General features: G+C 31.9%; 1 protein-coding gene across 1 annotated transcript; it reads left to right on the forward strand.

Annotated features, from left to right (window-relative positions):
* Positions 1 to 473: 473 nt before the first annotated feature.
* LOC141453969 (phospholipase A2 phaiodactylipin-like) lies at positions 474 to 12,664 on the forward strand. Its single transcript, XM_074127660.1, has 4 exons — positions 474 to 771; positions 10,302 to 10,477; positions 11,571 to 11,733; positions 12,396 to 12,664. Exons 1-4 carry the CDS (start codon positions 557 to 559, stop codon positions 12,556 to 12,558), a joined length of 717 nt encoding a protein of 238 aa, XP_073983761.1. The 5' UTR covers positions 474 to 556; the 3' UTR covers positions 12,559 to 12,664.
* The last annotated feature ends 466 nt before the right edge of the window (positions 12,665 to 13,130 follow it).

A 13,130-nucleotide genomic window follows, 5' to 3' on the forward strand; every position in this document is an offset into this window, starting at 1 on the left:
TAAAGTTTATTGGAGCAACATTTTTAGTACATTCTAGAAGAAGATTTTAATTTTATGTTCCTCAAGATTTAAATTGAATTTTCATTCATGGGGTGTGTAAAGTATTAAAACAAATTGTGGCCATGTTCATTTGAAAAATAATTATATATACCTATACACGTTTATTTAAAAAAAATACAGAACTCAATTAAAAACTCAATTTAATAAAAAGATTAAGTTTTACAGAATAAGGAAAAAAAGAGGGAGATTAAAAATAAATTAGAAGAGCTTTCAACTACTTTGTTAGCGGCCCCCTCTGTAGTTACTAATGGAAACCACATTCAAAAAGAACAGTTGAAACTAAAAAGAAAACTAAATGTAAGTAGTAGAAGAAAGAATTTAAATAAAAAGAAATAAAACAAAGAGACTCAAACGTAGATACAGGAAGAGGCAAATCCAGGCAGACGTGTCAATTGTGGTGGGGATTGTACTAAGTTTATATACACACACCTATTTAGAGAGCAGTGAAGAAAACAATGACAGCTCAGATGTGGTTGTGTTACGTTCTAGTGCTATAATGCTATCAACTTTGAAATGGTATATCTTCATTTTTGGTGAATTATTATTAATTGGTGCTAGTGTCGGCCAATCTGCTCGTTCATATAAAGGATACTCTGGATTTAGAGTAAGTGATTCCTCCAAACTGTTGATATTCCATCATGAGCAGACAATTGCTGTGGTCGAACTTCTGCATAAGAAGATGTTCGTCGGATGTGAGCTGATCGAAGTGCTGTGAGTTATTATGTTATTCTCTTTATAACCTCTTCTTCTTTTTGCAAATCTGGTGGAGGAATACTTTTAACACGGATGCTCTCGAGTTAAGCCATTTCTGTAATCAGTTTTACTTTAAAAAATCAGTATTTTTAGTTGATTTTAAGTGTGTTGTAAATCACCAAAATCAGGTTACAACAATACAACTGATTCAACTTGTTTACTTAAAGGATTTTCCCTTTTAGTTGGAAGCTATAAGTACACCCTTCCCCTGTACGCATTTTATAAAAATTTTATTCAAAAATCAAATGAAAACCTGAAAAGAAAAATCTGTAAAATGGTAAGTGATATTATTTCCTTTCATTATTACTTTCATGTCCTCTCAGGTGATATGTTCATTTATTTTTTTTGCGTTTCTCTCCCCTTTTATTGTATCTACATTTCGTTTATATATTTGTTTAAAATAAAAACATTCCAAATATATATTTCATTATTCAATCAATACTAACAATATTCAATAATACCTACACAAACAATTTGACTTCTTTTTACTGTATATATTCTGGCTCTATTTATTTAGCTTATTCATTGGCTATTTAAAACATTTTAAAGAAAATAGTGTTTGTTAAAATAAAAATACAAATTAATTTCGTTTTTGACAATCGGTGGTATCTTATTTAGAACTTCCTTCACCTTAAAATGGACCAATCTGTGCAATCACAGAAACAGAGATGACATTTGAATATTACTTTTATTTATATCTCTTAGTTGATCACTTGTAAATTTATGGAATTTAGAATCTTGTCTATAAATTATGCAATCACATTATAGTTTACTATCTTTCCAGATCAAAATGGAATTTTTTTCCCTTCCAAAAACATGAAGTTTTCTTTGGCATACTATTTTACCTTCTCTAATATTAAGATATCAGTTGGAATTGGTGAATATATTAGAACAGTATTAGAGAAGATGGTCCAGTCATTTAAGTTCTCTTGGCTTCAAATTGATTCCTAGATTAAAACAACTTGTGATTACAAAGTAGCATAATGAAATATATGCTTAAACGAAGTACAAGAGAGAATTTAAATGAAGAGGAAACAATAATAAGAATTTTTGTTCTATTTTCTGTAATTGTATTGGCAAGGTGCTTCAAATTCAGGGATCTTATAATAAATGTTATTTCCGAATATAACTTATCCCCTAACAACTAGCAATATTCTTTTTAAATACAGTGAAACGATTTTTTTCAACTATTTTTTCAGTCACTAGCTTGATTGAACTGTAAAATTACTTAAGAAAGACAACTGAGACTCTAAATGAAGCCATTAAAACCTTTTCTTAAAAGCCACTGGAAACCATCGTTTGCCCGTTATTTCAAACACTTCCTGTATTCATATTTCATGATTATCGACAAATGTTCTTTGTCATACAGACCGGATAGAATTATGTTAATTGAAATTTTTTATATATTTTTTTAATTTCTATTAATTTTTTGATTTTAAAACAAAATTAAGATTGCGAAAGCAGTGGAATCTCAAACGAAATATTTGGCTCTCCAAATTGTACGTCAACGGCGCCACAATTTCCATTAACGTCATTGCTTGGTTTGGGGATTTTCCATGCTGGTAAAAAGTTAATTCAATTCCAGTTAACTATTTTTCTTTAATATTTAGTATTCTGTCTACTGATTCTATGTTTGCTTTAAGCGATTAGCTCAAAATTTAAAAGTGCTAGAAAGCGCAAGTTTTATGCCACACCTGGTGATGACATCAGGGTTTCCGATTAGAAAGTTTGAGGCAAAGATCTTGTACCATTTTTTTTTTTAAAGTTGTGACCATTTAATTCTATTCATTCATTAATTGTTTGCGTCTTTCTCTTTTACGTTCGCCACAATTTAGTTGATTTTCGCCCTGGAAATTTGATTGGTGGAAATCTTTCTGAAGGGTCATTGCTGAGCATTTGTAAGGTCAGGTGTTTTTTCCTAAATAATATTATCTAAAATGATAATTTAAAAGCATTAAGCCAAAATTCCAAGTTTTGCCAGAGTAGAATTCGCTTGCGAATCTAACTTGGCCACGCTGTTCTTTACCAGCCACCTGATTAAGTTTAGATTAAATTCTCACTATAATTTATTATTTTTTGTCTTCTCTGAGTAATCTGATTTAAGACAGCTTCTTATGAATAAGTCTTATAGCTTGTCTGTAAATAACCATCATGCATTTATACTTACCATGCTTAATTTTAGACTGGCTCTCTTTTAAAAGCTTATTATTCTTGTTTGGAAATTTTTCTTTGAAAAATAAAGGTAGCAGAGTCATTCTTAGTGATGTAGAAGATGCTATATCCTACTGTGTAATATTGAAGGGAATTATATTTAATACTTACTCCAAATTTTGTAGTTAGAGCCGCGTGTTAGCAATTTGTACCTCCGACTACTTCTGATATTAAATGGTAAATCTTCTTAGATTATAGATAACTAAATCAATTAGAATTGCTTGATTTAGTCTAACTAATTTCCAAATGAAAGTTAATAAAAAAAAAAACATTTAGAATGAATGAAGTGATGAATTCACCAGCAGTTAATGTAGAGAAAGAGCCGTCCTACTTGTTCGTCTCTAACTTTCATGTGTAACACTTTCTGCCCATTGCAAGTTCTCTTCTCTTCAAATAATCTTCTCAACAGTTTAATTATTTTCTGTAAATACAGTTTCATTCATTGTGGAAACTACAAGAGGGACGAACGACTCCTCCAATACACGTTATTGTTTCTTGCCTATTTGTAATATTTTGTAGATGGTTCCATAAAATATTTAAATAATTTTAGTGATTAATTACTGAATGACTGAAAAAATTTATTTGGTGAGGTTTTTATGTTACACTTGGTTGGAGAAAGGTGAGGTGTAAATTATGAAGGCAAAATTTAAGAACGAATTGTATAATTATCATTAAATTTAAATTACAATAATTTTTAATACAAATTTTAAAGTAATAATTGGAATAGTACAGAGGAAACGATGCAGTTTCGTAGCTGGAGGTTTGGCAATGGTTCATTTTTCAGGGTAGCATTACTCGAGGCTTATTCTCTCCTTTCAGTTCGGATTTTGATCTCCATTTGGACAAGATAGCCCCTTCTGTGCTAGTAACTAACTTTGCTCTGTCTTCCTTAGAAAGGCTACCCTCATAGATCAATAAAACTTCCATTACTGTATAAATAGAGGGCGAAGCTACTCTGTGCACGACTGGTTACCCACAGTGTACCACTACCTAGAAGATTTATGAGGGCAACCTCTGATGACCAATGTAGTGTAGCTACTTTTTGTTTGGTTAATATTTAGTATGTGCTTCTATCCACATTCACGACACCTAATTTGTTGGTGGACTTTAAGATGGGAAAAAAGCGATTACTATCGCTAGTTTTATTCATCATTAGATTGCCTAATTCAGTCAAAATTATCGACATTTTACTGTGCATCCGTAATCATAACTAGGTTTCAATTTTTTGAATATGTGTTATATTAGTTAGAGTGCTAGAAAGCAGTGAGTATCTTCATGTAATGGATGAAGGTAGAGGAAGATTGCATCGTCATAAAAAACGGCGAGGAAGCCAACGACTTACTCGGAGGGAAACTTTACCAGGTCCTAGTGTGGATGAAGAATTTGATGGGGAAGCATTTAACCCCCCATTGGATTGGTTATTTCACAAAACAGAAAGCGATAATGAAAGAACACTACCATGTGTGAGGCTAGACAATTAGGACGCGCTTTCTGATCACACCTTGTTAAATGCTTCAGTTAGTTTGTTATAACAATCATCCCTAGAAGATGAAGCCGATTCTTCGAAAGTGATGTCAACTCATGAAGCAGGAGCTATACCCAGAACGCCTGTAGTTGCATGAACTCTTTAACGAAAGACGTAGATGCTTTTTATGCGTAGCAATGCGTCATCTCTAGACGCGGAGGTAATGGAGAAAACAAATAGGCTGGACGTTGTTGGTAACAATAACAGCAAAAAAAGCTGAATTAAGCTGTTTGTTTCGAGTTCATCCACCTTCTTTTGTGCCCTGTCTGAGTCCAGTATGAGCTGTGGGGTCCCAAGAGGATCAGCTGCAGCGCTGAACACCCTTCATCACTTGACCCAAGCACCTGGAGGAATCGTTCATTTTGCAATCGTTAACGCCAAGGATATCATCCGCCTATATCGTTATGCATGTGGATTATTAAATTATTAAAATTTATAGTTTCTAATAAAAATAATTAAATCATCCATCATAATTAAATCTATTATAAAAAATACATACTGTATATAGAATGTAGTGAACATAGACTGTAATGATTACAATTTTCTTACTTCCTTTTACTTTTCATCGAAATAATTGTTAACATCCGGTAACTAAATAATCACTTGTAACTTCTTTTTTTTTTTAATACAGCCATTTAAATAGCAGATAATATATAGAGGACAATAAAATAATATCTCATATTTTATATATATATATGTATTTAATTACCAACTTGAGTTTTTACTTAGAAGTAGAAGTAGAAGTGGGAAAGAACAAAAAAGGTAGTAAAAGAAGCAACACTATTTAGTAAGCAAGTAGTGTTTGGCCTATAAATTCTAGAAAGTTGTGAAGAGAGACCAAACAGGGCTCACTACTACTACTACTGAACCAGAACTACTAAACTATACTAATACCACACTAGGCACACAGTATAATTACAAAAGTTGGGTTGCACTACTAATTTTACTTTTCATCGCAAACTTAACGTTTAATACTTAACTTAGTTCCTTTATAGTCTCTTTAGCAAACTATATTAAAGTTATTATTATTGTGGTGCCAGTCTTGTTTAGTTAGTGTTTTTGTAGCTCAAATCTTTACTAGTAATTCTAAGTATAAAATATTGTTAGTAAACATAATCTAGTTGGTAAATTCAATTAATTGTTACTATTTAAATTTCATTGTACAGTAATAATCCATAGTAATACATTAAAAAGGTTTGAAGATACAGGGAATTATTTTTAAAAAACGAAAATCTCTTATGGAAGGAATCACGTGATTTTCTTTTACTTCAAATTAAAGTTTCAAATTGTTTGTTGGCATTAATATTATTAAGGTAAACGGAATTTGATCTCTTCGATTTTTCATTGGTGAGTTAACGGGGTTTTTACTCACTCACATCAGTCTTTGTGAAATCCATTCATGGAAACTCTAAACGGATATTTTCCATGAAAACTACAAAAATCGATAAATCGATCACAATAATATCTTCTTACTCAGTGTAACTTTCAAGAGAAAAATGAATTTCAGTGATATTTTCAGTTACGATAAAATTCTGCAGAGATTATCACCAAAATCACCCGCACGATAACGCTCGAGGCGCGATTGACTTTTTAATTTTGCTCTTAATGGAAGCGGTTAGTATGTTATAATCTGTTTGATTTCAATGATTCATTCTTTGATTTCTTTGGATTGGTTATAAGGTAGAGGGAGAGGTTAAAGGTGCTTTCTAGCAGCTGCCGATGAGAATTTGTTCATAAAGGAGTAATCGCCTATTTTTTTTTTTTTTAAGGCGGAGCTTAACACCCATCTATGAATTAGGTGTCGTGGACGGGGGCAGAAGCTCATACTTCACTATAAACAATTTTTTTTTCTAACAAATAAAAAGTAGTCATAAGCGGGATTCGAACCAGGGATCTCCAACTCACGAAGCGACGCTCTTGACCACTAGACCATACCCGTCCGTTTAAATTTTTGTTAAGAAACATGTAATTGCAAATCTCCTCTCTATATCTATTTCATGTACACTTCCGTTCAGAAAATCGTCAGAGATGCAAATTTAGATCTATACATGTATTTCCATCAGATTATTTATGTTTGGTTTATATAAATTATTTTAGGTTATTGTATAGAACAGCTAGTTACTCATTTTGTGCATTAGTCAGTATTGAGAACAACTAATTCAATTAGTCCATGACTAAAACGGTATTGTGTACGGTTTATATTTCATTGTAGTCAAGGCTAACCCTCTTCTGTTGTAACAATGAAGTAACCACCAGCATTGAGTATATCTTAATTCACTAACCAAACTATCATTAGGAAATTTGTGCTGCTATAAAGCAAAAGAAAATGTCTAAAACAACAAAGGGAGACCAGACTCTTGTAGTACACAATTATCGATATGAGTAATTAAACGATAAGATCAAATAACATCAGTGGATTTCGACAATAGAACTACAGAATAATAGGTTACAGAAATGTATTATATTATCTGGGTTCTCTGATCTCCTGGTATTGTTTTGGTATCCCCCACTACTAATCATTCGACTTTGAATGATTCATCGAATTTAATTAATTGCTTTTATAAATTAATTCTACAATTGACAACATAATGTGTGTTTCTATTGAAACTGGGCTGCATAAATGTTATAAATTTTAGTAAGAGATTTAATTAGAACGATGGCCATTGATCTTGAAATATGCAAACGTTGAAAGAAAAAATCAATACTAACCCCTAATGTTTTCAATGTTTTTTGTCAAACTTTAATTTTTTTTAACTAAATCGTTTGTTTGCCTTCAATATTTACTACATTTCAATAAAAGTTTTTCTGTTCCATTATCCTTTAATTGAAAATCAATTTTCATCAAAAGCATTTCAAATAAAAGCAATACGGTTTAATCAGGAAAAGAAACTGTTTGCAAAAAAACACACTTCCGGAATTTTAGTTTTGTTCACCGATAATAATACCACGAGTGTTGTTGATAACTGCACAAATAGTTGCTAATGTGCATGCATGCAGTTGTCTAATGGATATAGGGCAGGAATTCAAAATTCTACTCAAAATTATCACAGAAATATTGTAGCACATTTGGTATTTAATAAGGATAATTTTGCGAGCACAAGTGATTGAAGTAAGTAACTTACATCATTAAAGTTAATAATTTTTAACTAATTTCACTGTTCGGGCGTGGCCGGAGACGTTCGGCCAATTTGGGTGGCCAGCCTCTCGTCCGCGCTCGTACTGACGTACGCATCAGCTATAATTTCCTTTTTATATTTCTTATCGCTGATAACTTAGTTATTACTTCGCTCGTCCGCTTCATGGACTTTCAGCTTTTCTTGCTTATTTAAAACCTTTCTTTAGGTTCTCTTAAGCCTTCTATCTATTTAAACTTGTTTCTGTGTTATTCTGGGCCATACTCGCGCTATAAAACTACCCCCTCTACCTTCTCTTAGACCATATGGTCACCTCCTTATCTATTGAAGAGGGAGTCCGCTACTGACCAGCGTCCTGTACGTTTCTGGAGTCTGCATAAAGGTATGCTTCTTACCGCAACTCTGCCTGTATGACAGCCCACGCTTCACTTCCACTGGTACCCTCCACTCACCTTTAACATCTCATAGCCCAATTCAGTTCTCTACGCTTAACATAGACACGTACACTTTCACCATTTCCGCTTCTTTTCACCTCTTTCTTGGCGTATACCTTCTGCCCAGCACTTCATGCTCTCCGCTACCCTCAGCAACTGGCAAGTGTTCGTCAATCCTATCTTAGCTACAGTTCTTTAATATATTTTCATTTAATCTAATTGTTAGCTATTGCTGGACCTCGCTTCACCACACTTCCGCCTTTACCAGGTGTACGCTTTGCTTTCTGCCCTCTCTCCCCTAGCATCTGGGTGTAAACGCCTACACGTTGACCAATACATTTCAAAATATGCATTTAAATTAATATTTTATGTAAGTAAATTATGTAAAATTAAATGTTCAGTAAATTACTTCAAAAATTACAGCTGATTATGGTAGGAATATTGTGTTAGTATCAGCTGATTATTGGAAATAATGGACGATATTTTATTATACGCGCTGTATAAAACGCACCAGATTGGTTGGAATGATTGATATGTTAGGATAGCCTCCTGAATATAGCCAAGTAGTTGGACAGACAACAAGTGTAAATATGGCAGAAACATAGTGGAAATCAAATTCCCTGCTTCTAAGGTATCGATCAATCAGGAACAATCATGGATCAATAAAGAAAAACAGGAACATTAAAAACATGTGCGCTAATGTTGGATAAAATCAACTTTATTATTATTATAATTTAATAGGTTTAAATCAACGATCTTAAGTGGTTTTCAAGTAAATCGCGGAAAATAGCGATCCCTTCAGGGATTTTACATTTTCGGACTCCATTTTCTTTAAGCTGGTACTTTAGCAACTCATATAGTACAACTAATAGGGCTGGAAACAATCCCCTTCAACTTAATTGGTACTTCAGTGGCAGTCTAAGCCCCTCGATTGTTCATATACATACATCCAGAGACTCTATTACTTCCGCTAGCTATATACTTTCAAGCTGGTTCTTATTGTGACGGTACAAATCCTGTCTCTTCTAATCTATCCGTCTATCTTCCTCAGATATTTGATATCAGTTTCCTGTATTTTACTTTTGTGTTTCTTAATCAGTACTTTGATGGTAAAAACCTTCATATTCGTGAGACACTTCTCTGTTCTTGAAGAAACCCTTTCTGACAGCACTCTATATCACACCCATCTTAAAACGTTTTAAAAAATAGGTCTCCAAGAATTAATTGTACTGATTGAATGAGATCTCATAGAAAAAACTCTTAAACTAGTGGTGGATCCTCCATTCTGGTACTGCCGGCGAAATTACTTTCTAAATGCAGAATTTTATTAACTAAATTTATGGCAAATTTATTTACTTAAGAATTAATCTTAAATGCAGTAAAGAAAATAAAAGCTGGAAGTAACCAAAGTGGGCGTTGCCCGCAGAAAAGGATTCGTTCTAAATAGGCAAATAGTTAGTGGACTCTCCGCAGGCAGCGCTAGTAACTTATGAAGCTGAAAATTAATTAGTGGGAGCTCTATAAAACACTCTATTCATTTTGAGTTAACTCACAAATGAGGAAAGGGCTGTTCAATTCACTTGTAAGTCTAAATAAAATAGAAAAGATGCCTGAGTTACTCTCTTTATCACACTGTAAACAAAAAAAATAAAATATATATTTCTAAAAAGGCCTCTTTTTGCACATATATCCTTGTGCGCTGAAGCACACATCATCCCAAGTTTTACAAAAGCATGAATAGGACAATGAAGGATAAAGTTCTCGGTAAGCTCGCTGAAAGTAATATGGACTTGGCATGAAAGAAAATAAATAAATAAATGTTTCTTCCATGATGTTTTTTATTTATTTATATATTTTTCTTTTTATCTATTTTGTTTTGGGTTATTAAGTCGATACAATATTAGTATTAAAATGTACATTTTGTTATCATTATTATTATTTAGTTATTTACTTTTTTCTTTTCAGTTTAAGATGAGCCATCATCTGTATTATTATTTTTATTCTCTTCAATTTGAGATTCTGTAAACACTAAAATTGAAGATTACAGCGGTTGAAGAACAACCGAGTAGAAGAAATATGCTTCTAAGAGTTTCGTGTATCTAAGTTTTGTTACCTTAGGATTAACATTTTAGAACAGATTGAAAACTTTTTATTTCATTATATTAATTTTATTTTATTTTTCAGAGATAAAGAGGTAAAAGAACAAGCTCTTAATGATCTGAGGAAGGCTATAGGAAGAAAAGCGAAAGAAATAACGTTCCAGCAGATGATGGACTTAATGCACGCTTGTGCTCATCTACCAAACCAGAAAACCGAACTGCAGGGTAGGGAGAGAGATGTAAATCCATTGATATTAGAAGGTAAATAATAATGTTTGATAATTAATTCGAAGCATCACGCTAAAGATTCGCGATATTTAGTTTCTTTAACGCATTAAGAAAATTGTTAAATTTTTAAAAACTCGAAAATCTCATTCAAGAAAAGTCTCCCATCATTGTTGAAATTATATTTTATTTTATAACAATTAAATAGGCCCATAAAATATTTCTCACTTAGATTGATTGAAATACTTTTATTATCAGGAAAATATACATTTTTACGCATTAAATTCCATAAAAATGCACACATTCTGCTAATCACTACAGATAAAACATTTAGTTTTTTGGTATATACTTTTTAATCAGGTTCCTTGTACTCTCTAGTGCAGAGTACTCATGTATACATTTTAATAGTAATAATGTAGTCTTCAGGTCGAACCTCACGTATACATACTATGTATATAGTTGGTATACAGAATTGGCGTATATATATTTTATTTGTTTTTATTTGTAAAGGTTCAATTAAAATAAGTGTAAAAAAGTGACTTTATTGCTAACAAATGCTGGGTTCATAACAATGCTCAAGTATAACCTACTTAACATAACTCTCCCATAACCTACAGGTGTACATACATATCTCCATAGTGTTATCAAAGGACTCTGTAGTTATATGCACTAACATTTAAATCTAACATTAATAGTTCTTCAAAACGAACTGGATTTCGTTTATTGATGCTGGAAAAGAAGCTCCATATTAAATCAGGTCCACTGAAGCGATATCTCTCTCTCAGTTTTGCTTAACAGTCATAGCATATCTTAGCTCTGAAGAACTCTTAGTTATCTTTTTTAATTAAGCAAATTTTTTCACATCGTTATTAAGAAGAAATATACTAATGTGAAATACGATATATTTCAGCACAAGAGAAAGTTGTAATATTAACACATCAAGTTCATCCCTCATAATAAGTTTTAGTTCTTTCGGAATAATTGAGTTATCTAATAAAATTATAAATTGCGTGTACATTAAATTGAGTGAAACTTATCGATTGTATATTACGCAATCTATATTAGTGTTAATATTGTGAGTAAAAATTGTTAGATTAATGGTTTTAATATTAAGTATATTTTCTTCCAGGTACTAATTGGTGTGGTGCAGGTGATATAGCCTTAAATTATTACGATTTGGGTTCCGATGCTATTGTTGATAAATGTTGTAGAACACACGATCTCTGTCCAAAGAAAGTAAGAAGTCGTAGCACTGATTACGGAGTTGTGAATAATTCATCCTTTATGACAATGTAAGTTTTTATTTATATTAATATTTACCATTATTAGAAAGTAAGTGTTTAGAGGCACATTTTTAAATTAAACTTAAATTGTTCACAAAATATTAATTTTAATTCCTAAATTCTTAAAACTCCTTAAGTTTTCTACTGAAATCATTTTTCCTGGAAAGTATTTAATTGGTCTGTTCACTTGGAATTTGCTAAATTTAAATGAGTATTATTTTTGCCCTCGTTTTTCATAAAAACATCAGTGATTTGCACACCTCAGTAATTAGCTGCTGCAGCTTATTATGTTTATTCCTGCATTATTCTTTGAAATATAATAAACGCAAATCAATTAAGAAAACCATTGTTAAAATAGTTTAAAATTTCAAATTAAAAAAAAATAAGTTAAAATAACTAAACCAAACACCAAACAACGTGTTATTACATTCTTCAGTAGGTTTTAATATCCTACTTCTGTAAGAAGTAGTCAAAGGCGACATTAACCGATGCTTTCTAGAAATTTGAAGTAACATCAAAATTATGGTTGTAAAAATGCTATTGGTAATTTAGCATTTCGAAAATAAAAGGTTTTTACCAACGTGGTAGAAGCAGTCTTGACAATTTAGTTTCTTATATTCTCATTTTGTAAATACATTATTTGAAATTATTTATTTAATATTTTTTTCCAGGTCTCATTGTAACTGTGATAATAAATTTTTTTATTGTCTGAAAAGGACGAAAACTTCTGTAGCTGACGTTATGGGAAAAATTTATTTTAATATACTCCGTCCAAAATGCCTTGCAGGAGATGGTAAACAATTGAGAGCTGTTGAAAGTAGAAATAACTACTAATTTTTCGTTAAAAAAAAGTTATTTAAATATGTGAAAGAGATTTATTTTGTAAATTTGATTTTATAATATATTTATTTATTTATTTATTAAATTCAGTGATCCACTACATCCTTGCTATGAAATGGAATGATTCCAGAGCTTTCTTCTGCTTTCTATTGATGAAGTACTGTCTGTTTTTTGAGGTGGACTTTACGGCCAAATTGGGTGTCGTAGCAGCAAACATGCTTTAATACAAAGTTCTCATATTAAACATTAAAAAAAAATCCAAGTCCTAGTCCGGGAATCGAACACAAAACCACAATGCAGGTCTGGCATCTAACCGCTCAGCTACCATAGCGCCTTTTTCTGTTGATAATATCTGACAGAAATATTTTACTGAAGACCAGTCGATGTTTGCAACAATCTACAGCAGGGCGCAATCTAAAGTCGGCGCGTTCTGTTATCATAATACTGTTCTTGTCTTGTTAGTATTAATAAGCAACACATCTTTTATGTTATGTTGCGTTATATATGTTATCCGTTCTCATAGTTCTTGAACGATGAGCACCATCTGAAAAAATGGGCAATTTTAC

The sequence above is a fragment of the Rhodnius prolixus genome, unplaced genomic scaffold, assembly GCF_049639745.1.
Source record: "Rhodnius prolixus isolate KJV_2025 unplaced genomic scaffold, Rpr scaffold_9, whole genome shotgun sequence".
Lineage (NCBI taxonomy): Eukaryota > Metazoa > Arthropoda > Insecta > Hemiptera > Reduviidae > Rhodnius > Rhodnius prolixus.

What these genes read in the sequence shown, in the direction of transcription:
- LOC141453969 (XM_074127660.1), top strand. Translation starts at nt 557, where the DNA reads ATGCTATCAACTTTGAAATGGTATATCTTCATTTTTGGTGAATTATTA. An exon ending in TGTGAGCTGATCGAAGTGCT is followed by an intron (nt 772 to 10,301) that starts GTGAGTTATTAT and finishes TTTATTTTTCAG; the next exon opens with AGATAAAGAGGTAAAAGAAC. An exon ending in AAATCCATTGATATTAGAAG is followed by an intron (nt 10,478 to 11,570) that starts GTAAATAATAAT and finishes ATTTTCTTCCAG; the next exon opens with GTACTAATTGGTGTGGTGCA.